Raw genomic sequence first — 22,338 nt, 5'->3', positions numbered from 1 at the left:
TGTTGAATGTTCTGCTCTCCACCAAATATTGCCCAAGAAAACAAACAAATACATTTATATATATTTAGATACATAACGTTTTCTTCTGTGAACATGGCTTCTGGCCCACTGAAGTGACCTGCATAACTTTCCTTGAATCAGCATAGAAGGTTTAGGGAGAGATATTGGTTGAGTAGTACATATGACGGCCCCTTTGTATCCATATTTTCATCGTTACGGAAGCCTGCTTTTTAAACCTAGCGTAAAGAGTATCTAAAAGGCGACAGCTTTCATATAACGATTATATATATATATATATATATATATATATATATATATATATATATATATATATATATATATATATATAGCACGTATTTAACCACGAAAAAAACTATAAATAATCTGTGTACATGTTCATTTAATGCAAAAATACGAACTATTGTCTGTGCTACACTAAACTGTGAAAATGGCCTGGCAGCAAGATATGGATGACTCGACTGAATGATAAATGGCTCAAAAATTTACAAATTCTATACAAATAAATACCAAATATACAAAAATATTTAAGCATTGTTTGTACAATCCTTTCGTATGTTTCAGTTTAAGACCCGTCTACAAAAGATAATTAAATTAATTATATTGTAGTTTGCATATAGGCTAAACAATTACATAGAATAAATAGCCTAAAAGGCTAATAGTGTTACATTGTATATGGAGCCATCATGTACAACTAGGCTATTTAAAGCAAATATTACTGCGAGTATCTTATTGTTTAAAGTCTCATAAAGCTTTAAACCTTTCATATAAGATACTCATGTTTAGATCACCTTTAGTTAAGCAGAACTAAGTTGGCCTCGGATATCTACAATTAATTTAGGAGTGTCTTAAGTACACGGTGCTTTCCCTCAAAAAAAACATGGCACATCTGGTCTTTTGACTGTGTAACCCCATGGTAACCGAGCGATTTATTAGAGACTCTCTCTGTGGTAAAATAACAATTTATAGAAGGTGATTAAATTAGAGTGGCGTGTGTGTTTAAATAACATTTGTACGAGTTTACAAAAATGTAAAACCTCGATTTAAGAGTCTCGTGCAGAAATGAGAGATTTGAGAACTGGTGCGCCACGAGTTAAGTCGAATCGCCTAAAAGCCCAGTCAGGAGGCAGCCGTGTTTGCTCTCCTGACCAATTTATTGCCGATGAACATATGGCCAATATTTTGCCTCACGTCATTGCAGGGGGAAAACAAACATCGTGCAATGTTAGCGGGCAGCTAAAGCAGAGCCACTTCGCCAGCTATGCAAACGCACTTGGGCAAAATCAGGAGAGGAGCACTTGCTCCCTGGGTATATAAAGCACATCAGGCTTATCGGTGCGTGCACTCCTGACTTCCATTTGGAGATATTTCATTAACTGCTCAGTGTCTTAACTCGAGCTACACCACTTACCCTCTTCCGTCAGACGCCAGGTGAGCACATTTACCTTTATCACTCGACCTCTCTCTATACAGTGTGCTAAAGTAGTCTCTCTCTCTCTCTCTCTCTCTCTCTCTCTCTCGCTCTCTCTCTCTCTCTCTCTCTCTCTCTCTCTCTCTCTCTCTTTTCTATCTATTTATCTCTCTATATATACCGCTACCTCTCTCTTTCTCTCTCTGTCTCATGTGTGCATGGCTGCGATTTGCAGGTGTGAGTGTAGGTGTGACATAGTCTCCTATTAAATTGATTAGAAAACTAATTTATATAGATTGTAACTTTTCAATGCAGCAAAAAAAATGTAAATAGAATATATGCAGAAGTGATACTATTACCTCTAGTCCAGGCTGTCTGTTACAGCACACACAGCGCGTGTTTCTCTGTGAATTTAGCCTAGCCTATGATTTTATGTACTAATTAAATACATTGCCCTTCCATAGGTCCACAGGATGGGTGTTCATATGGGCTGTTATGCAAATAATACGTACAGTTCTTATACATTTTAGTAGTAGTAGTGGCAGTAGTAGTATTTGTTAATAGTTGTATTAGGTTAATTAGAGGTCAATGTATTTTGACACTGGTGCTGCTGCTGAACAGGATTGAGCTTTCTGCAGATGTGAGTGTAAGTCTGTCTGGTGATTCCACTTCTGTTACTCTCGACAAAACGGAGATTACGTTTCTTGCTTTTCCCATCAGGACAATACGCAGTTATGTCAGTAGAGTTCGCTAGAACACCAGAGATGCATCGGACTTGCCACACTGAAAGAATTGGTGTCCACCACGTTCTCCATGGCAATCTCAAAACAGATGGAAGGGTTGACTCTCTGGTGTAAATAGTTTTGGCCTAGTTTGTGAATATTTGCTAAGAAATCCACAGTTTGAGATGAATGGTGATTTTTTTTGGAGTAAAAAAAGATCTGTAATTAATTAAAGAAAAGGGCTGGAGAAACTCTAAGGCATTCCCGTTTCCACATTACGATATTGAAAACGGGAGTGATTAAAATGATAATCCTTAAACCAATTTGTTTCGGCGGCGACGATAAAGGTGCCAAGACGGCGAATTTAGCGCCATGAAATTCACCGTTACAAATAAACTGGTAGCTGAACAAATGAAGCCATGTCCTCAGGCCAGAGGCACGGCGTTAATCTCGTTGCGACACGTTTAATCATTAGACGGGTTGGGACGAATAAAGGCACAGCGTTTGCCTTTTAGCCAAAGGTGCCTGGATTTGGAGAATCAAACCGCAGCAAATGATTTGAGCCTCGGGCTGTTTTCCTGGGGCAGTGGCTTAGTCCCACAAACCACCGGCCATTCTGCACTGACGGCCTTTTAATCAGAGAGGGAGACGCGAGGAATCGCTCTTGTCAGTTTATACATTTGTCATGAGCACCTAAAGGGGAAAACGAGGTTATATTATCAAAGCCTAAATGCTTGCCCAAGGCGCAGGAATGCACTGAAATAGAGCGATTAAAGCAACAACAAAAAAAAAAAGATCAACGGCATTACAGGCTACACTTCTCCCCCGGCTTATTGAACGCATTCAGTATGAGGATTTACTGTTTAATCAAATGTATAAAGGTCTTTCCCCCATTTCCCATTCATCAACAATAGTTGCTTCAAAATTCGGACAGAGTTGATGTGAATTATCTGTAAATTCTTCTGACAGTTTCGTTGTTGTGGGAAATTAATTAGTGAAGAGCGTTAAACCCCTTTAATTCTCTCTGTTTCTCATTGTAACCCCCTGTATTCATAGATAAGCCCATACCGTTGCACTACCAGTCCGCCTGCTTATGTACATCCTTGCAGTAAATACATCCTTTCTGCAGAATTTCTGTAGTCCAGTGCTGTTCATTGTATTTGCACGTATATAAGAAACTTGAAGGCCGTGCTTCTTGTTGGTGTCATTTTAACACAATTGCACAATGCGCTTCACTGGGATAAACTAAATGTCTTTTTAAGTTGGCAGTAATATTATCCAAAGCACGCAGAGTCGTTTTCATGGCTTACATACGTGGTTGTCTTCTTAGCCTTACTAAACACAAACTATTGAAAGAGTTTACAAGTTGGCCCCGAACGGTTGCAATGCGTGGTAGGCGTATTTATTTGCAGTTGGCTGCAAGAAATATCTGTCCCTCAGCCTTCTCTCTCTCTCTCTCTCTCTCTCTCTCTCTCTCTCTCTCTCTCACTCCCTCTCTTTCTTACACACAAACAGGGCTGAGGGTGAATTTTATTAACCCAGTGCACCACTACCAGATTACTCCCTGTATCCTTACGCTAGTAATGATTGAACCTCGACTAATAATAACGAAACATCTCTCAGCAACACTAACGGAATGCAATAATAATAACAATATCAATAATAATAATAATAATAATAATAATAATAATAATAATAATAGTAATAATAATAATAGTAATAATGCGTTACGATTATTATTATTATTACTACTTCATATTGTTACTTCTGTCAGCTACAGCCCTGCCGGTGTGAAAGCCTAGGCTACTCACTTCCAAATGGTTCCAAAAGGCTATATGAAGTTTTTTTTTACAGCCTCCTCATCGTTTCGTGCGCGTGGAGCAGAGCAGAGCGGTCAACGGTGACCTTAAGTGGTGGGATGTTTGGAGAGCAGGCGCCATGTAAACATTGTTGAAACCACTCATCGGGATTTACACGAGTCGAACTAGTTAACTGAGCTGCAGCTGCTCTGTGAGGGTATATGTTCCCGGAGGCGCGGGGAGGAAGGCGTGTGGCCTGTTTGAGCTACCTGCGAAAGTAAACAGGTAAACAGAAGGAGATGGCTCTTGAAGTGAAGTATGGCCACTTAGCCTGTGCACATTTACCTCCACTAGCCCAGTCCTCGGTTCAGTTGTTCGGCTACGGCCGCGGAGTGCAGTGCAATACAGGGATGTTGTCTAAACTTGCCCAACGTACACACATACACAAAGATATACATACATATATACAGGGCACTGGTGAAATATAGCTGCTTTAAGACTGTTAGATCTTTCATTGCATACACAGATGATTGCTGAAAATGAAAGCAACAGTAGCGTTTTGTCGATTCCTGGACTGCGAGATGTGAATGACCATATTATTATTATTTTTCCCTGTCCAGAATGCCTTTGTATATTGGAGATATTTCTCCAGCAGACCTGTGTGGCTTTAGATGTGCTGGGACTGACCTTGCGAAAGCGCGCAGTGTTCGACTTTGCACCAGGCCCGGCCGGTTCAATGCTGCTATTGTCCTGCATATGTCGCTGCGTGATTAATTCCGAACAAAACTCTAGTGAAGCATTCACATTTCAGGTAACTGATTATAGGGCAGACTGAGTAGGCTAGAAATGCGGGTATTGTGTACAATTCCACAAGTTTTATAAAATGTATTGAAAACACATGGATTACATATTTCAGAAATATTATTGAGACCTTCAACAACCAATCGAAGTCACTGTTTAATAAACATATGCATTATTTTTTAAACGATCATTATTTTATTGTTATTATTGCAACGATTGTATTTTATTATTATGAATAATATATTTTTTGTTTGTTGACGGTGTGTTTGTGTGTGTGTGTGTGTGTGTGTGAGAGAGAGAGAGAGAGAGAGAGAGAGAGAGAGAGAGAGAGAGAGAGAAAGAGAGAGAGAGAGAGACAGAGAAAGAGACAGAGCGAGAGACAGAGAGAGAGAGCGAGAGAGAGAGAGAGAGCGATATGAAGGAGTTTCCTTAATATTGTGGAGGGGCTCAGAAATGAATGAAGAGATAGTCCATTGAATGCAGTTGAATGCCATGACAACTAGGAACAACCTCAGATTTATTCCAAACAGTTAGGACGTATTGTACAAGGGCGTCAATCATCTATTATTTCGGCCCTTAAATAAATGCAAAAACTGCGACCGCACAAAGGCTTCCAACAGGAGCCGGACATTTGTCTACATTTCCTCCATTGTCTGCAGCTTAGCAATCGGTTTGTATTTGTGTTTGCCCGGGTTCGACCACCCAGGATGAGCAGAGGACTGGCTAAAAACGTGCAACATTGTCACCCACATCACATACTAGATAGGAGGCACACAGGCTAGAAGAAAAGAGAGGCAGGAGGGGTAAAAACCGAGAGGAAAGGACACTGATCAACAATAATGCTCTGCTTTTCTGGAAGCGGGAGAACGAAAATAAGTTTAAGAAAAAAATAAAAAAGAAGAACGATTTAGCCTGGCTTCCCTTATAGCTTATTTGCGTAGTGCCGAGCGCTAATAATAAAATATAGGTGTTTTAAACTGCATGACACGGTTTTGTTTTTGTGGCGATTCAGAAAAAAACTGATTTTCATGTTACATTTGAAATTTTAGTTTTGTATTTAATCAGAAAACAACACGAGGATAATGGCGTTATTAGTAAAACTCAACCAACAGACCACAAATACAATCATAGAAATAATAATAAGTATTATTATTATTATTATTATTATTATTATTATTATTATCATTATTATTTCACTGCCTGTCCTACTGCATTGGTATTTGATGACTTAATCACGTCCAGTGAAAGCTCCATCATCGTAATCCCGAACTAAAATATTGACCTAAAAGGTTTACATAAATTACCCTATTGCCAGCTAAAGCGGTCGTCTGAAAGAGAAGCTGGTTGAAAATGACAGAGCAACAACAACAATATAGTCGCTAAAATCAAGCCTGGGCTGTCCCGGTGGTGATTTTTCAATCTATTTCAGTTTTATCACGTAGAAATATGTGATGATTATTTTCACGAAATGTCTTTTTTTCAGGGGCAGTTTGCTAAAATGCGCTTTCAAGTTGGTCCGTGTGGTGTATAAAGCTACTTGGAGGTCCTTTGTATGTAAATAGGGTGTAAAAAGGCCCTCCCCATCTTTGTAATTAATTGACACGTTATACCACTCATCATGTTCTGAAGCACCAATGGTATAGGCTCGGATCTCCCCAAAACCCACAATTTCACATCGGCAAACACTGTCTTCATCCACTTGACTCCCAAGACCCGCCCACACGTGGCCAACCTTTTGCGTTTTTAATGCTTTTTCACTGCAGGTTCATGTGTTGAGACCAACCTTATATGGACTGATCAGTCCGGTAATGGCTTATTTCCCCGTAACACCCAGCGCTAGCACAGTATCCATGAAACAGACATAGCTCTCCAGTCTCTTTGGCATTCTTCCTGGACTTACAGACCTGATTCCTCCGCTACTTTTTAGGCAATGCTCATCGACCGAGCCCCATGAGTCGCCTCCACTGTGCTACGCGTTGAAAGACGGCTCCGACTCATTTTTTCACCACGTTTCGTGTCTTTTTGTGTGTTTCTGTTTTTTTTTGGAACAGAGGATTGCCAAACTGGTGCAGCAACTTTACTGCGTTCCCTGCATCCACTGCCCCAGAACATGTCGTTGACCAACACAAAGACGGGCTTTTCAGTGAAGGACATTTTGGACCTCCCTGACACTAACGATGAGGAAGGATCTATCACTGGGACTGAGGAGGATACGGAGGGCTCGGAGACAGCCAAAACGCCCGGAGTGCTGGTGCAAAGTCCGCTTGAGAATGTCCAAAACCTGCCTTTAAAGACACCTTTTTATGATAACACTGACAATCCTTATACCAGGTGGCTTGCGACTACCGACAGCATCCAATACTCATGTAAGTACCGTTTAAGAATGCTGAAAGTGAATTTCTTGCACCACTTTATGTAAGTAGATCGAATGTTTAATGAGTGTCTTAAATGGTAGAACAGTTGTGATTTCCGCTTTTGGAGCCTTGGTGTTAGACTGAGTCTGATCGTTTTCACTGTCTTAAGGCGTAACCCCATTCTTAGGTGGGTTGCGAAGTAGCTTCAGTCTATGCGTGTTCTATGTATGAGCACTGTAGTTGGCTTTGTAAAGCACTGTGTACAAGCAAAGAGTGTTGAAGTGTAGGGGTTTAGCTGGAGTGTGTATAGTAGTATTTAGAAGGCTTACTTTGTCTTTGCTGTGTATGTGCCTTTTGTCAGTGGATACATGTTGATGCACGTTGATACACGTTTCATTGGATAATGAATCAGGAGACGTTATTGGGAATACGTTTTGTTTAGTTCTACTTGCGCAATAGCTAGTTTCATTAGTTCCATAAAAAGAAGCGAAATGTATAGTATTCATAGGGATGTATAGCTCTGAAGTAGGTTTGATTTAAATGACATTTTAGACAAATGCACATCACATTTGGTGCTAAAACGCACGATTTAGCAGTTAGAAATTACACAAATGTTGTTTATATTGTTTATATAGTGACGTTCCCTCTACTGTTCCACTACGCAGTGCATGGGCTCTCTGCAAACTCCCAAGACTCTTCTGCAAAATCCCCGGAGCCCTCCGCGGACGAGTCTCCGGACAACGACAAGGAAACTTCGAGCAGCGGCAGCGACTCTGGTAAGAAGCGAAAAAGGAGGGTGCTCTTTTCCAAGGCGCAGACGTACGAACTCGAGCGCCGGTTCAGACAGCAGCGGTACCTCTCGGCACCCGAGAGGGAGCACCTTGCAAGCCTGATCCGCCTGACGCCCACCCAAGTGAAAATCTGGTTCCAGAACCACCGGTACAAAATGAAGAGGGCTCGCGCAGAGAAAGGTATGGAGGTGACCCACCTGCCCTCCCCCCGGCGGGTGGCCGTGCCTGTGTTAGTCAGGGACGGCAAGCCGTGCCACACACTAAAAGCTCAGGACCTGGCGGCCACCTTTCAGGCTGGCATTCCGTTCTCGGCGTACAGCGCCCAGTCTCTCCAGCACATGCAGTACAATGCACATTACAGCGCCGCCACCACGCCGCAGTTCCCCACGGCGCACCACCTGGTGCAGACGCAGCAGTGGACTTGGTGAGCCGTTAGGGACTCTGCCAGGGCTGCATTTTAAAGACCTCGTTAGGGAGTTTTCCAAAACAAAAAAAGAACAAAAAAAAAAAAAAAAAAAACGAAGAAAAAGAAAGGGAAAAAAGAAAAGGACTTTTGGTTTCGCAGCTTGACCCATCCTCACCGTTTATTTTCGGGGTTGATGTGTGCGCCGTGTTTACATGTTTTCGTCCAGAAAACCGGGTCCAGCCTCTCTCCCCCAGATCTAAGAATGTTAAAGCTCTTGTGAAATTTTGTAAAATATGTTTGTGTGTTGTAGAAATGTTTTCTTTTTTGTCCCTCGTGTTATAAGCACGTACAAGACCACTTTATAATTATAGAAAATTTTATTTCTTGTTTTTTTTTTCCTCCAATGGACCGAATATATTTATGGCCATGAATAAAACATTGGCAACTTTTAGCATATTTTATTTGTTTTTTCTTTTCTCTGTAAATATATGTGGTAACTGTATGCAATGCAGATATATTTGGCCGCTCAGCTAGTCATAAAGATATAGTGCACCCGATATTTAGGGCAGGAAAAAATGGATCAGCAGTTGTAGATAAATATCCCTCAGAAATATGTTGATAGCAGTTGCAAAGCGCGTTGATGAAAGAATACCCCAATTTTTATAAGACTTTTAATAAAATTATGTGTTTCAGAAATTTCGCTTGGGGTTGCGTCTGGTTTTAACGGAAAGGGCGAACAGGAAAAGAAACAGAATACTGGGAACTGTATTGGGATTTTCACATTTTCACATAAGAGAGCTCTTAAAACTTGGACTTTAAAACGGCGCGACGTTTTTTTTTTTGTTTGTTTGTTTGTTTGTTTTTATCGAAATGCTTTCACTAAATGTTAGAAAGATATTTAACACAAACGCTGCCAGATTAAGTATAGATTTATCCCACTTTGCATTCATAAGCGGCATTAACTGCCTTCATTTTTCCGAATTTATCTGTATGATCACTTCAAGAATAAGAAGCCTAAAGTCACTTTGTGAGATGAGGGTAAAAATCCACTCACTTACTATAAGAGCTTCTTCAGCTAAGCAGCCTTTCATTCGCCTGCTCTCGTCTTTTCAAGGTCCGAGAGTGAGTGCTCCTCACGTCGGAGGCTGAAATGCCACAGCGTGCTCTGTGCCAGTCTGCTTTCACTTTTAACCATATTCCATTTACTCAGTCAGACAACGTGTTTTAGAGGCGCAGTATTTTGCGGATTGTTTTATTAGCTAACGCAACCGAATATCAATTGTGGCTGATGTAAAAATGCGGCTTCATGACGTAGGTATTGATTTATTTTTGCGTGTGTATTAAGCGCTAGGTTTAGAGTAGTCTGTGGGGAAACTCGGAAGAAGAGCGCAGTAAGATATTGACATATATACCGTCTCTCGCTCTCTCTCAACGGAGGATTATCTCCTATCTAGAGCAGCTATAGTCCACATAACTGCGCCTCGCAACATCCTAAAATGCTCGTTTCCCACCGCAAATAACAACAGATGTTAGAGCGACCCCCACTATCATTAAACAAACTTTAGAATTGACGCACTGTGCTAATTATTTACAGAACTCCATCTCGAGGGAGCAGAGAGCTGTTTCCCCTGGCGAAGTTTTACTTATGCAACATGAAACAATGTTTGTATTGCAAGGATTTTAGTCATAGTTCTAAAACAAAATTGATTCGTAACATGGATTCATATCATTTTAGAATTTTTGTCTCCTGGAAAAACAAACCAACAAACATGATGTAAATTCGTTTACAAACAGCATGGTTTATTGTGTGCGCTTGAATCTGGCGTTGTGCGCAAAATATACGAATGTATTACATTAAGATCAGAACGTTGAATAGTGATTCAAGTAAACAAGGATAATCCAAAATGTACTTGACTTGCTAGTTATTATTTTTATTGTCGTTGGTATAATGATATTTATTTGTTTACTTTGATTATTTATGTGCAAGTTTAAATGTGTAATTAATGCTATTTTTATAGTCTGTTGTATACAATTAAATACAACAATTTCCTTGTAAAATGTATTTTAAAAGGGAAAGCAGGAAATGTCTCGGTTATGAATTAGTGTATAAAAAGCTGTTAGTCTTCAATAATCGACAGTGTGACACAGTGTGAGATAGAAGTCTATCGTTACACAATATACTGTACAAGACACAAAAAGCACAAAGGCAAAGGGTCGGTGGTTGTGGATGTCAGAGGCGTGCATTTTAACAGGGGGAGTGTATTCTTTGTTGGCTAGAGAGAGAGGAGAGAGAGTATGTGTGTGTGTGCGTGTGTCTCTCGGAGTTTCTTGGTGCTATTCAGTCCCTTTATCTCGGCCAGTGCATCCCGAATCAGGGAGATACATCCTTGGTTTTTTGTGGGCCTGTCTGTTGGTGCCATTGTGGTCCTTGTTGTACACGTCCTATTCCATATGGACAGCTGGGCCCACGAGGAGAGAAAGGGATCCTTCACAAAACCCAAATTGTGTTCAGCTTTCAAATGCAGCATTGTTGTCTCTCAAAGAAAAACGAATTAAAAATTCGTGCTATATCTATTCTGGAAAGAGGCAAACCCATTCACAGATAACAGGGAGTCCTTCTTCCTTGATATAGCAGTGCTAACAACAGTTCTCTCATTGCTTCTCTCTCTTTCTATTTCTCTCTCTCACCCCTTTTCTGCCTGTTGAAAGAGAATGATTATTGTCTGTTCTGCAAAGTCTGCGGCACAACTATTTAAGATGTCAAACTGTACGGCTTTTTAATCGGTCTCCTCGCTGTTTGCCGTTTTGTGAGTATGGAACAATCTCTATTTATCTAATGTAAACAAGACTATTCATTTAAAATTGAGGATTTCACTTTAGTTTAGATCCTTATCTTTATTTATATTAATAGGAGTTACACTAATATCAGGACAAAAACGAATAGTCGTATTCAGACTACGTCGGTTTCATCATATCATTTTTCATCTATTATCTTAAAAAGTTGATGCGATTTGACACAAGTCACAAATATATCAGAAATCGATACCCAACATAAATGTATTTTTTTTTTTCATTTTCAAATGACAAAAAGAAACTGAAACATTGATTTACAATCATTCAATTGTAGTTAATAGTAACATAAAATGCTTCAGACTTTAAACGTCGAAACAGGTGTCGAAATGTCTAAAGTGGTCCTTAAAAAAAGATACACACGTTCCGAAGTAAGAAGGCAGCGCTCAGGTCTAGCTTACAGCATCACTGACCACTATTCACATGGAAAAACAGCACAGCTCGTCCGTGTCATCTCTTCAAATGCGCTTTATTTATCTGAAATTGGTTTCGCTTACGAAGTATAGGAGAGAGATTTTGTAAAGAAAAAAAGTCTCAAAAACATTCAAGCAAGCAGCGCCAAAAATGAGCTCGAGCTAACCCGTGGATAATACTATTTCATGCCTCAAAATAGATTTTTTCAGGAAATGTGCACTTGGGAGTCCATGCATCTCAGTAATCGTGCCCATTTGAACCTCAACATAAATCATTTTTATCACGAACATCTCCAAATAACGAGGGTTCTCAGTGCCATAATAAGAGGGACTTTTATTTAAAGGAAGTAATCTAGTCTTTTATTGCCTCTCAGAAGATACAGATTAGATTTCCCCACCGTCATGAAGGAGATATTGAACGCACTGCTGCAGTGGGCCTGCGTGGTACAGCGTGATGGAGGTAGGCCAGTACAGGACCACAAGATGGCGACAGAGCCCTTCACAAAGAGAGGTCTGGCTCAACGCCCCTGAAAATGCGGTTCTTCTAATTGGTCGAGTTGCGCTTCATTCATTAAACGATATAAAGAGGTCTTCAGTGGTCGTTTAAATGAGAACATTGCACTTTAATGGTGAAGGTGTTTTAAGGGTTAAAACACTACCCAAGCTAAATCCACAGTAAATGCAGACAGTGTTAATGACCGAAGAGAAAGCAAGGTGGAGGTGGACGGCACCTTAGCAGTGTAGATCCACAGAGAGGCGCAATTGGCTCGTGAAAAGAAATATCACTTACCTCAAAGAAAACTCATGCACTTAGCTAATTGTTTCCCCTCAAGCTACTGTCAGGAAATTGTTTACTTACTTGTATAGCTTACAGCTGTTTGAAGCGTCCGAGTTTCCTAACAGTACAGTAAAGGTACACAGTTTATGTTTATTATTCCAGCACCACTGCGCATGGTCATAGTAGACGATGATGGTGGCCTGAATGTGATTTCAAGATCACAGATCTTCTTGTAAACAAGCATGCATAACTTGGCCTTTATCAAATATTTTCTTAAGTGTTTTTGTAATGCTCAGGTTGCTTCCGTCTAAAGTGTCTGAAGTGTCTCAAATAAATAGTTGAAATTCTACAGTAATGTAAATGAACGCCTGTATAAAGTAGGGTGGCGCTCTTGTCACACTGATAGTTCACAACAAAGACAGCCTGTTCGTTGACTAGCTGAACTGGTTAACCTTACCTTTGAATGTGTTCATGCTTTGGAGCAAGTTTTTGCTTAATTGTCTGACGTATGTGGCTTCATTCACAGGACAAGTAACGTTAGAGCAACAATAAAGTAAACTAGGAAGGGCCTCATTTTACTTTTGACATGAAGTGTTCAGCATTTCACAGAGAAACATACAGTTTAGGCTCGTTGGTTGGAAAGGTTTAAACATTTTTTGTTAATATGAAAATAGTTTCTCAAGGTTTTATATGAACAGATAGAATTTAAGAATAAGGAAAGAAGTAGTAAATAATTTTTTTCTGAAAATACAAAAACCTAAATGTAGACAACAAAAAACAAACAGAACCTCAGAGCTGTCATGTGTCATTTTTACATACTATATATATATGTTCTTTGACATAAAAGTGTTAACAACAGAGTTTGATTTGTGAAGAACTGATAAAACAATCAGTCAAATAACTTGGGATGCACTCTTGGATGCTGGAAGTTCTCCTAGGTCAGACTGGTGAAGAGCTCTTGTCTCTGCAGTCATAACAGTCTCGTGGTTCAGTGATCACTCAAGTCTCCCCTTCTGTTCTGGGATCCATGCTTGGACCTGGTGATGTGAAATACTGAACACACACTGGACATCACTGATTTGTGATTTGTAGGTACATGCATGATATATGATATTGTGGCTACTTTTTTTTGTTGTTTTTTTGTCATAACCTAGAGGAAACCTATAGGATAAATGATTTAGAAACATTTATAGTTAGTTAAAAGAAGAAAACACTATATGACAATACACACAAAGTGTAATAAAACACCCATTTAATACAATAAAGCATTTTTTTAGTCTAATACTAGTGTATAACGAAAATGAATCATCATATAGCACATGCATTTCTTGTGTGTGTAAATTTCAGCCCAAAACGTTTATTAAATTGCATTTTGATATAAATGCTTTATAATCTAAATAAGACCAAGGATGAGATCAGGGAATATCAACATAATGAAAACGTCTACAGTAACCTGCTTTAGTGCAGACAATGCCATTTATGTACAGCTGCACATTTTGTCATTTTACTTCATTTTACATCAAGAAGTAGTGAACACTGTGCTAATGCACAGTCATTATTTCTGCCTTTCATAAAAATGACATGAAACATGAAAAGATATCAAAGTGATGTCTGTAGCATGTTGCCATTAGCAATTAGTAATGGTCAGCTGAATCAAATTTATAACCATAGGCTCCTCTAAGGATCTGAAAATTAAAGTATTGAGTTCCCCACAACGCAAGTGAAGGCTATAAAGATATAGCCAAGTGTATTCAGCTTGTGATTTCTACAATATTATACCATTAATGTTATTAAGAAATGGCAATTCAAGGAAACTGGAGGTCAAGTTAAGATCTGGAAGACCAAGAAGCCGAGGTAAGAGTGGTGGTGCACTTTTCCATTGTGCAGTGTTGCTTGAACAAACAGAATCTTCATGGAAGGAAGAAGGAATGTTTTTCTATGACTTCATTACATAACATTTAAAGTATGCTACAAAACATATAGACAAGCCAGATAAGTTTTAGAAATAATTTCTATAGAATGATGAAGTCAAAATAGAGCTCTTTGATCATTCATTTTTCTTCCAAAGAAACATTTGGAAGAAAAAAACAATTAATGAAAAGAACACCCTTCCAACTGTGAAGCATCATAGCTTTAAAAAAGTGTAGCCTTGCTAGTTCCATGTGAGAACAACAACAGTAAACATGTGGCAAAATCCAAAATATCTCAAAAATTGTGGCTCAAAATTGTGTTTCAGACAATATGTAAAGGAGGAGAGTAAAATTAGATTATTGGAGCTGTAAAGCATTATAATTCTAAAATAAGTGCTCCCAAATATGTTCAGGTGAGAACTGTTTGCTGAGAAATGTTCCTGATTAACAAAACAACTTTTGTTGTAGCGTTGGTGAATTTGTGTCACATAAGTTGGAATTTCAGTTATTATCTGAATTCCTGGTCATAACCTGCCCTGGAGCTATTCATGTAGTATTAAGTATTAAGCTAATCAGTGAACATTGATTCACTGTTAAATGACAGACAGTCCAGACTTACATTAAATTAACATGAATATATCTGGCTATGCAACTTTTCTGCCATGTTTTCACTACGTCACTATGATTTGACTACTGTTATTAATTGTAACAAATACATTTGGCCTCATGACAAATTAAAACTAGTCTTTAACTCAACATACAGAGTCAGTTTCATGAGTTTTCATGTTTTGATCCTGCAGTGCTCTAAATGTGCTATCTAACATCTCTAAAGGACATCAAATAGGCCTACTATTTTAGTGGGCAGCAGAGAGTCTGTGCATAAGTTTACTAACTAGATGAATGTTTTTATGTAAGAAAAAAGAAGCAAATACATACTAAAATAGACCTGAAGTAAAATAAGCACACAAAATGTTAAAAAATACTTTTCTTAACATTTTGGTATGTTTAAGAACCTAATACTTTACATTCAAATGTTACAGATTAACCACCAACATCAATCATGTTCTGATGGGTGTAATTTCTGCTCAATTAATCAGTTTTCAAAATATTTGAATCACTGTTTAACAGATATGAATCACTGTTTGAAAAGATCCAGATCACTGTTTAAATCATTTGGATCACTGGTCAAAATATTTAAAGAGCCCTGATTTAAAGAGATCCAAACGATTTAAACAGAGATCCAAATCTTTTGAACACTTTTGTGATTTGAATATTTTAAACAGTGACCAGTTTAAGAGATTTGTTTTGTTTTGTCATTGTTCTAAAACTTCACCGTTTGGGAGATTTCTTGTCTTCTAAAAATAACCACAGTTCAAATGATTATAGATTATGGTAAATGGTAAATGTTTCCTATTATGATATGTCTATGTCCTCTTCAGGATTGCATTTATTCCCAGAGCACATACAGAAGAGGTACTCAGTCTGGATGCACACTTACCAGAGGAAGATGACCTCAGTTAGAAATGTGCCCTGACTGCTGGCCCCAGAGGAAAAGTGTGGTGAAGCAGAAGGCATTTGCAGAAAAACACTGATATACAGAAGAATCATTTGAAACACTAACTATTTTTTTCTCAATTAAATCTTATAAGAAATAGATATTATAAAAGAGGTTTAAGAAGTTTAATTCAGCTAACTAAAATCCTCTATTTTCACCTAATGCCCAACACCTTACACATTATTGTTCATTATTGATCAAACAAGCTTGATTATTACCACACAAGGACATGCCTTATATAAAGCAGACTACTTTGTTACTCCAATTTCTAAGGTTAACTTACCAGCTAGCCATACAACATTCTTGTTCATAATCAGACAATTTTAAAATAATTGAATTTATGTTTTCAATTCTGTTTTTTTAAATGTACCTATTCAGAGTTATTTTGCCAATTGTGTTGAATATGAATGGTTAAATATGACCACTCATGTGTGAAGAAACAAGACCTCTAATAGATCGCATGATAACAACAATATGACAATGGCAATTATCTTTGTCCTATGTTTTTCACATAGGGGTAGTTCTCACACCCTTGAGAGGAAATTGAATGAAGCTTTGACCTCCAAGACTAGAAAATACTTGAAATAGTAAATTTCTTCTTTCAAAGTATTGGTTGTCCTGTTCTTAGTTTCCACTGAATATACTCACCAAGCTCACAAAGCTTATAATTAACTATACAATATGTTTGGGAACAGTTGTAATACTTCCTTGAAATGTTCCTTTAACATCAGTTTGTTAGTAAGAATGGCAACAAATTTGATTCCAGTAATGGCCAAAATGTTGTTGATGTTGAAATGCTATGAAATAGTAATTTAGCTGGGGTTAACAAAAATAGGTTTTCTAGTATAATAATGTGGCAAGACCATATAAAATATGTGCTGCCTTAGTTTTCAAGTCAGATTTCAAATATTATGGAGAACTTGTGGGACGATTCTGGGAAATGCTGGAGAAAAAAAACATTCATGTGAAGTCTGGTCAGACATGAAGAATGTATGTAAATCAATTATTTTAGAGCTAGCCTTTAAGAAAACATTGAGAAAACATGAAAAAGCAGTTAGTGAGGTGGTCCAGAGGGGGGTCAGCAGAATTTGAAGAATCTGATTTTCTTATTGTAAAATGCATGTATTATAAAATGCTCAAAATGCATAGTATATTAGTGGTATTACAAATGTTTATTGATTGTGTCTGTATGCAAGATACACACTGCAATACTTATGGTAGTGTGGTAGACCTTAGAGTTTGTTAACATTGCTAAACCTTGACCTTCGAAAACAGATTAGGTTTGGTTTGGTTTGCTGTTTAGTTCCTGGGTTTTTTTTTTTTTTTTCATTTTAAGGACGTTGAAATAGAAGAATTTAATTGGTGATATGTCCAGATGCTGTCAGCGGCTGCCAACAATTAAGAATAATGATACTAGTGTCAACACAACAACTAAGAAAAATAAGTCTTATTTGACTTACTATAGAGAAGATAAAACTTCATGGAAAGCAAGTATGTGTTTCCACCGTCCAAGGGTAAACATACATTTATGCAAATGTAGGAGTGAGCACAGTTAATGAAACCAAACAATTACAGAATAACTACTAAATCAATTCTCCATTAATTTGCCAAAGCACAGATGTGTCAGGTTTGAGGCCCTGCAGTAAAAATATTCTGAAAAATATATCTACTATTGTTATGAGTGGAATTAAACTTTATTAGATCTTGAGTTCATTAAGTACACTGGAAATATACTTTACAGTATATATTTTTAAACTTCAATCACAGAAGTCAATCAAAAGAATTTTATAAAAATCAATCAAAGAAACTTTATAAGAAAGCAGGGTGCTCATTCAAGTCAAGTCAAGTGTCAAGTCAAGTGGGTTTTTATTGTCATTTAAACTATATACAGAGTACACAGTGAAACAAAACAATGTTCCTCCAGGACCATGGTGCAAGACAGACACAGTGCATACAGAACACAAGTGCAACACAGTACAAGTGCAGACAGACAATTTTTTCTTGTGAACTGTAAACTTTTTGCACAAACCCTCCACTGTGAGTGTATACATGGGTTGATATCTGACTTAGCTAGGGACTGACCATGAGAAGGACGAGCAGAAATATAAATGGACTGAAGTACAATGGTATGTCTGTAAGGTGTTGTACTGGCGGTGTTGTATGAGCCGAAATATAAATGGACTCAAGTACAACGGTATGTCTGTAAGGTGTTGTACTGGCGGTGTTGTACGAGCAGAAATATAAATGGACTCAAGTACAATGGTATGTCTGTAAGGTGTTGTACTGGCATTCTGTTCACATAAAATATATCCAGTAGCACTGTAAAAAAACCTAGGAGTTGTTTTTGACTCTGTCCTCTTGTTTTATGCACACATCTGTTACATAGTTAAAACAGCCTTCATCCACCTACATAATATTGCCAAACTGCGAAATTTACTCTCCATACATGAGAAGCTGGTGCAGGCATTCATAACTTCAAGATTTGATTATTGTAATTATATATTAGTTCCATTCTCTCGCCCTTGCACTGGTTACCAGTAAAATTCCACAGTGATTAAAAAATACTCTTTCTGACTTATAAATCACTAAATGGTTTGGCCCCACAGTATCTTGGGGAACGTCTTAAATCATACAATGCATTGCGAACACTTCGTTCGCAGGATGCTGGCCTTTTGTCAGTTCCTCGCTTTCAATGCTGGAGGAAGTTTTTTTTTCTTCTGAAGCTCCCCAATTCTAGAATAAACTTCCTTCTGGTGTTCGGGACACACTCTCTGTGACTACAAACCTACCTTTTTACTCAAGCTTTCAGATAATACATCAATGCACTGTACTGTTATCCTTGAAGATGTAGCTTGTATGAATACTAACGCGTTATCCTTTACAGGATGTACATCAGCCTATTCAAACTCCTAAACACATCATATATTTTTCTTTTCTTTTCTCTCCCCTATGTGCTAAGCTATGTTCCCTGCTGACTGCTTGCTGCTGATACAAGTTAATACAAGTTAATTTATTGGATCCTATCACGCTATATCCCCCCCCCAACATTGTCCTGCGCTCCTCCTAACACCTTGTGTTTTTTCATCCTTTCTGTTTTCTTTCTGTCTCTTTTACATGTAAAGAGATGCTCAGTTTCAACTGTTTCATTCTGGTTCCGCCTGGCCAGGCTCTCCACTACCCTCCTGCCTGCTGTCCTGCTCTGGGGCCTCACACTGATTCAGCCTCACCTCACTGCATAGCTATGTTTCTGACTGTTTATCTGCATTATCATCTCACTCACATTTTCATCTTGTTTGGCTTGATGCCACATTTATCAATTAATTTTTCTTGATTCAGTTTTGTTTTATTGTTGTCCTTATTCCTGTTTTGCTTTTTATTATTATCCGGTGTCGACCTGAGGAGGATGGGTTCCTCGTTTAAGTCTTGGTTCCTCTCAAGGTTTCTCCTTGCCACTGTTGCCACTAACTTGCTCGAAAGAGGCTTGGACCTGAATCTCTTTAAAGCTGCTTGGTGAAAACATTTGTTGTAAAAAGTGCTATATAAATAAAATTGAATTGAATTAAAGATGAATATTTCTCCTGACCACAGTAATGGTGGCAAATTATGTTGAGTGGAAGTTTAAAAAAAAAAAAGATTATTTAAGCCTCAACTGTGATGTTCTAATGGTGGTTATTAAAAAATAACTGAAGAATGCTGTGAGGACATTTTACTTTGTCACTGTGGCTGTTCTTCAAGTGAACACAATAAAAAATCCTTTGTTTGATAGCATATATACAGCTGTCTGGCATCCTGAGAGTTAGGTTTTTTTGTGTTTTTGTGTTTTATAACACACACACCCAGTCACTTGCAGTTCTCCCAACACTAAGGGTAAGGACAAGTACATGCATGCATGCATGAAAGCGTTGGATCCCCCAGCTCTGATCTCTTTTGTACCTCCAAAAACCTCATGGTCTAGTAGCCTTTTGTGTTTTGTTTTATTTTAGCATGACGTTAATGTTCTAGAATGTTACAAAAATGTCTTTTTAAAATAAATATGTTTCAGAACATAACTTCCACATTCTAGTCCATACATGTATGAAACTTAAGTTGCAAACACAGTTAATTTAGAATTCATCATAATCCTAATGTCACAGTCATGAACATATTTACATATAATTGCTTCTTGTACAGTTTAGCCATTACTCAAATGCTAAAGAGACAACACAATCCAGAGTTAGAGTGGTAGATGTGAGAAAAAACATTGTTAAGCATTTGTTGTGTTGGTCCAGATGTTAAGTAGCAAATATATCATTGCAGCTTTCCAAAGGATCCATTTCTGATGTTTTTTCAGAATTTCAATCTGAACTAAAAAGTTAGATCCAGCCAATTATAACATAGGTTATTTATATACAGTATCTCAGTAAGAAAATGATAAAAAAGAAGGAAAGGTGGAAATGGTAATAACAATTCACTTTTGTTTACAATAAAAACATTAGCAGTCTCATTCACTTTTGAGGATAACACCATTTATAAAATAGGGCTCATAAGCAATCTAGTTAAGTGTTAATTATATTGTTTATAATGCACACACACAAATAAAAACAAATTTCTCAGATGTTTTTTTAGATTTGCAAAATTTAATAAATACAACAAATGACTAGAATGCATGTTTTAGTTTTAACAGATGTAGAAATAAACCAGTAAACCAATGGGGCTTTTGCTGACCACAAAGGACAGCTGTTGAAGCATGTACAGATAACATTCACACTTTAGATATGCAGCTAAAAATTGAGAATTATATATTTTTGTAAGTTTTATCTAGTAGTTTAGCCTTCTGATGTGACTGAATATGCATGTGCTCAAGTACTTGGTTGTGCATTTGGTACAAAATTCAACTGAACTGATTAGACTACAGCACTGTAGCCAGGGAAAAAACACAATTACCTTACAGTTACCTTTACAGTTAACTCCAGCCTCAACTGTGAAAAGCAAACTCATTAAAAAATAAACCTGCAAAGTCAGTTTACTTATGTATAAGCATGTAGTAACATAACATACAAAACATAGAATTTATTTACAATACAGACCGATACAGACAGATAATGACATTCATATACAGTGCATCTTAACATAAAATGGATTAACTAATTGGAAAATAAATTCAAAAGCAGGACTTTACAAAACTAGGGTCGGCAAAATGCTTAATGTTTGTTTTAACATTAACTCTTGTTTTTAGTAATTTTTGTATTATATATGTCATATGCAACATCAACATCACTGAGCATTTTATACAAAATACTCTACTTACTGTGTCAATTATTCAATGGAAACTACATTGATGTATGCTTAATTTTAAACAAAGTTTACAATGAGTGTACTAGAAATAGCCAACGATTTAAGGATTGTTCACTTTTGTTTTTGCCATGTAGAGTATTTGGTGCTTGTGGAATCCAGTGTTATCTGTCTGTAGACCACTGTCTTCAGATTCATAGCGGCTGGGATCATGAAACTAGGAGCCACTCTAAGTAAGCAGTCTAGTTTGTTTCTAGATGCGAGCTACTACATGATGAGGATGAGACTACAGGAAGAGACTGAACCCCCAGAGCTGAGTGCATGAGAATTAGAAAAATGTCTGATGTTAATGAAGTGACCTCTGATCTAAATGAGTATACTGAGGATGGTGTTAGTATTAGTATGGCTAGTTTGAGATATGGATAAATCAGGTCTTACATTTACATACCTGTGGAAAGACAAAATCATTAGATTGGTAAGAAACATTCCAGCAAATCCAACAGTGTTTACAGGACTACTTTAGCTAGGGTGGATGAAAGGAACGCAATATAAATACCTACTTCCTCAATTCATACTATAATGGCTACAGAGCCTAAAGATGTTTACCAACAGGTGGGAGTTGCACACTTCTGGAACCAACATGTTTGCCCTTGCCTAATGGCCTATGTCTGGTTACCTCAGTCAGTTGTACCAAGATCAGTTGGCTTCAACCAATCACAGGAGGACGTGTGATTACAACTTAGAACCAGGTTATAACTTGGTGGTATTCATGAGATAAAAGCAGAGTGGATCAAGGATTGACTATGTTTTCTATGTTTTATACTTGCAGATGATAAAATGGTGAAATAAATAAATAAAGATGCCTTCTACCTCAGTAAAGTATTACAACCCTACAGATGCAAGTTCAGTACAGAGACGTTAGTGAGAACATATCTTAACTTTGTTTTAAGGAAAGCTCTAGTGTATATGCTTCAACTATTGTTTTAATCAGAAAGTCTGATATTAGTCTTAGACATAGTGTATAGGACTATCTAGAATCAACTAGAGTGTTGATGCACCCTTGGGAGCAAGGTTCTTTTCCATCACATACTTCCAACAGCATTTACCACTCCTTTCCGGATCCAAGATGCCTTTTGGGGTTGTAATGGTCCTACAATGGAGGTCCACAATGAATAACATCATGTTACAGCTCATGTTATTATACTTAGATGACATATTGGTGTACCTTTTCAGTGAGCACTTGAAGAGGCGTGAGATTG

General features: G+C 37.8%; 1 protein-coding gene across 2 annotated transcripts; it reads left to right on the top strand.

The window, feature by feature from the left end:
- The first annotated feature begins 6,705 nt into the window (after nt 1–6,705).
- Nucleotides 6,706–9,225, top strand: nkx2.2a (NK2 homeobox 2a). 2 transcript variants are annotated; one of them, XM_072690401.1, is made up of 2 exons: nt 6,706–7,117; nt 7,771–9,225. In XM_072690401.1, exons 1-2 carry the CDS (start codon nt 6,862–6,864, stop codon nt 8,322–8,324), a joined length of 810 nt encoding a protein of 269 aa, XP_072546502.1. In that variant the 5' UTR covers nt 6,706–6,861; the 3' UTR covers nt 8,325–9,225. The 2 variants fall into 2 exon arrangements, with proteins under 2 accessions (XP_072546502.1, XP_072546501.1); XM_072690400.1 differs by having other exon boundaries at nt 7,741–9,225.
- The last annotated feature ends 13,113 nt before the right edge of the window (nt 9,226–22,338 follow it).

Source organism: Salminus brasiliensis, chromosome 10 (genome assembly GCF_030463535.1).
Source record: "Salminus brasiliensis chromosome 10, fSalBra1.hap2, whole genome shotgun sequence".
NCBI classification, from domain to species: domain Eukaryota; kingdom Metazoa; phylum Chordata; class Actinopteri; order Characiformes; family Bryconidae; genus Salminus; species Salminus brasiliensis.
This window is presented reverse-complemented; position numbering and strand designations above follow the sequence as displayed.

Excerpts from the sequence above, each read along its gene's own strand:
- nkx2.2a (XM_072690400.1), top strand. The coding sequence starts at position 6,862 with ATGTCGTTGACCAACACAAAGACGGGCTTTTCAGTGAAGGACATTTTG. Across the intron at positions 7,118-7,740 it reads CGACAGCATCCAATACTCAT|TGACGTTCCCTCTACTGTTC; the intron begins GTAAGTACCGTT and ends TTGTTTATATAG.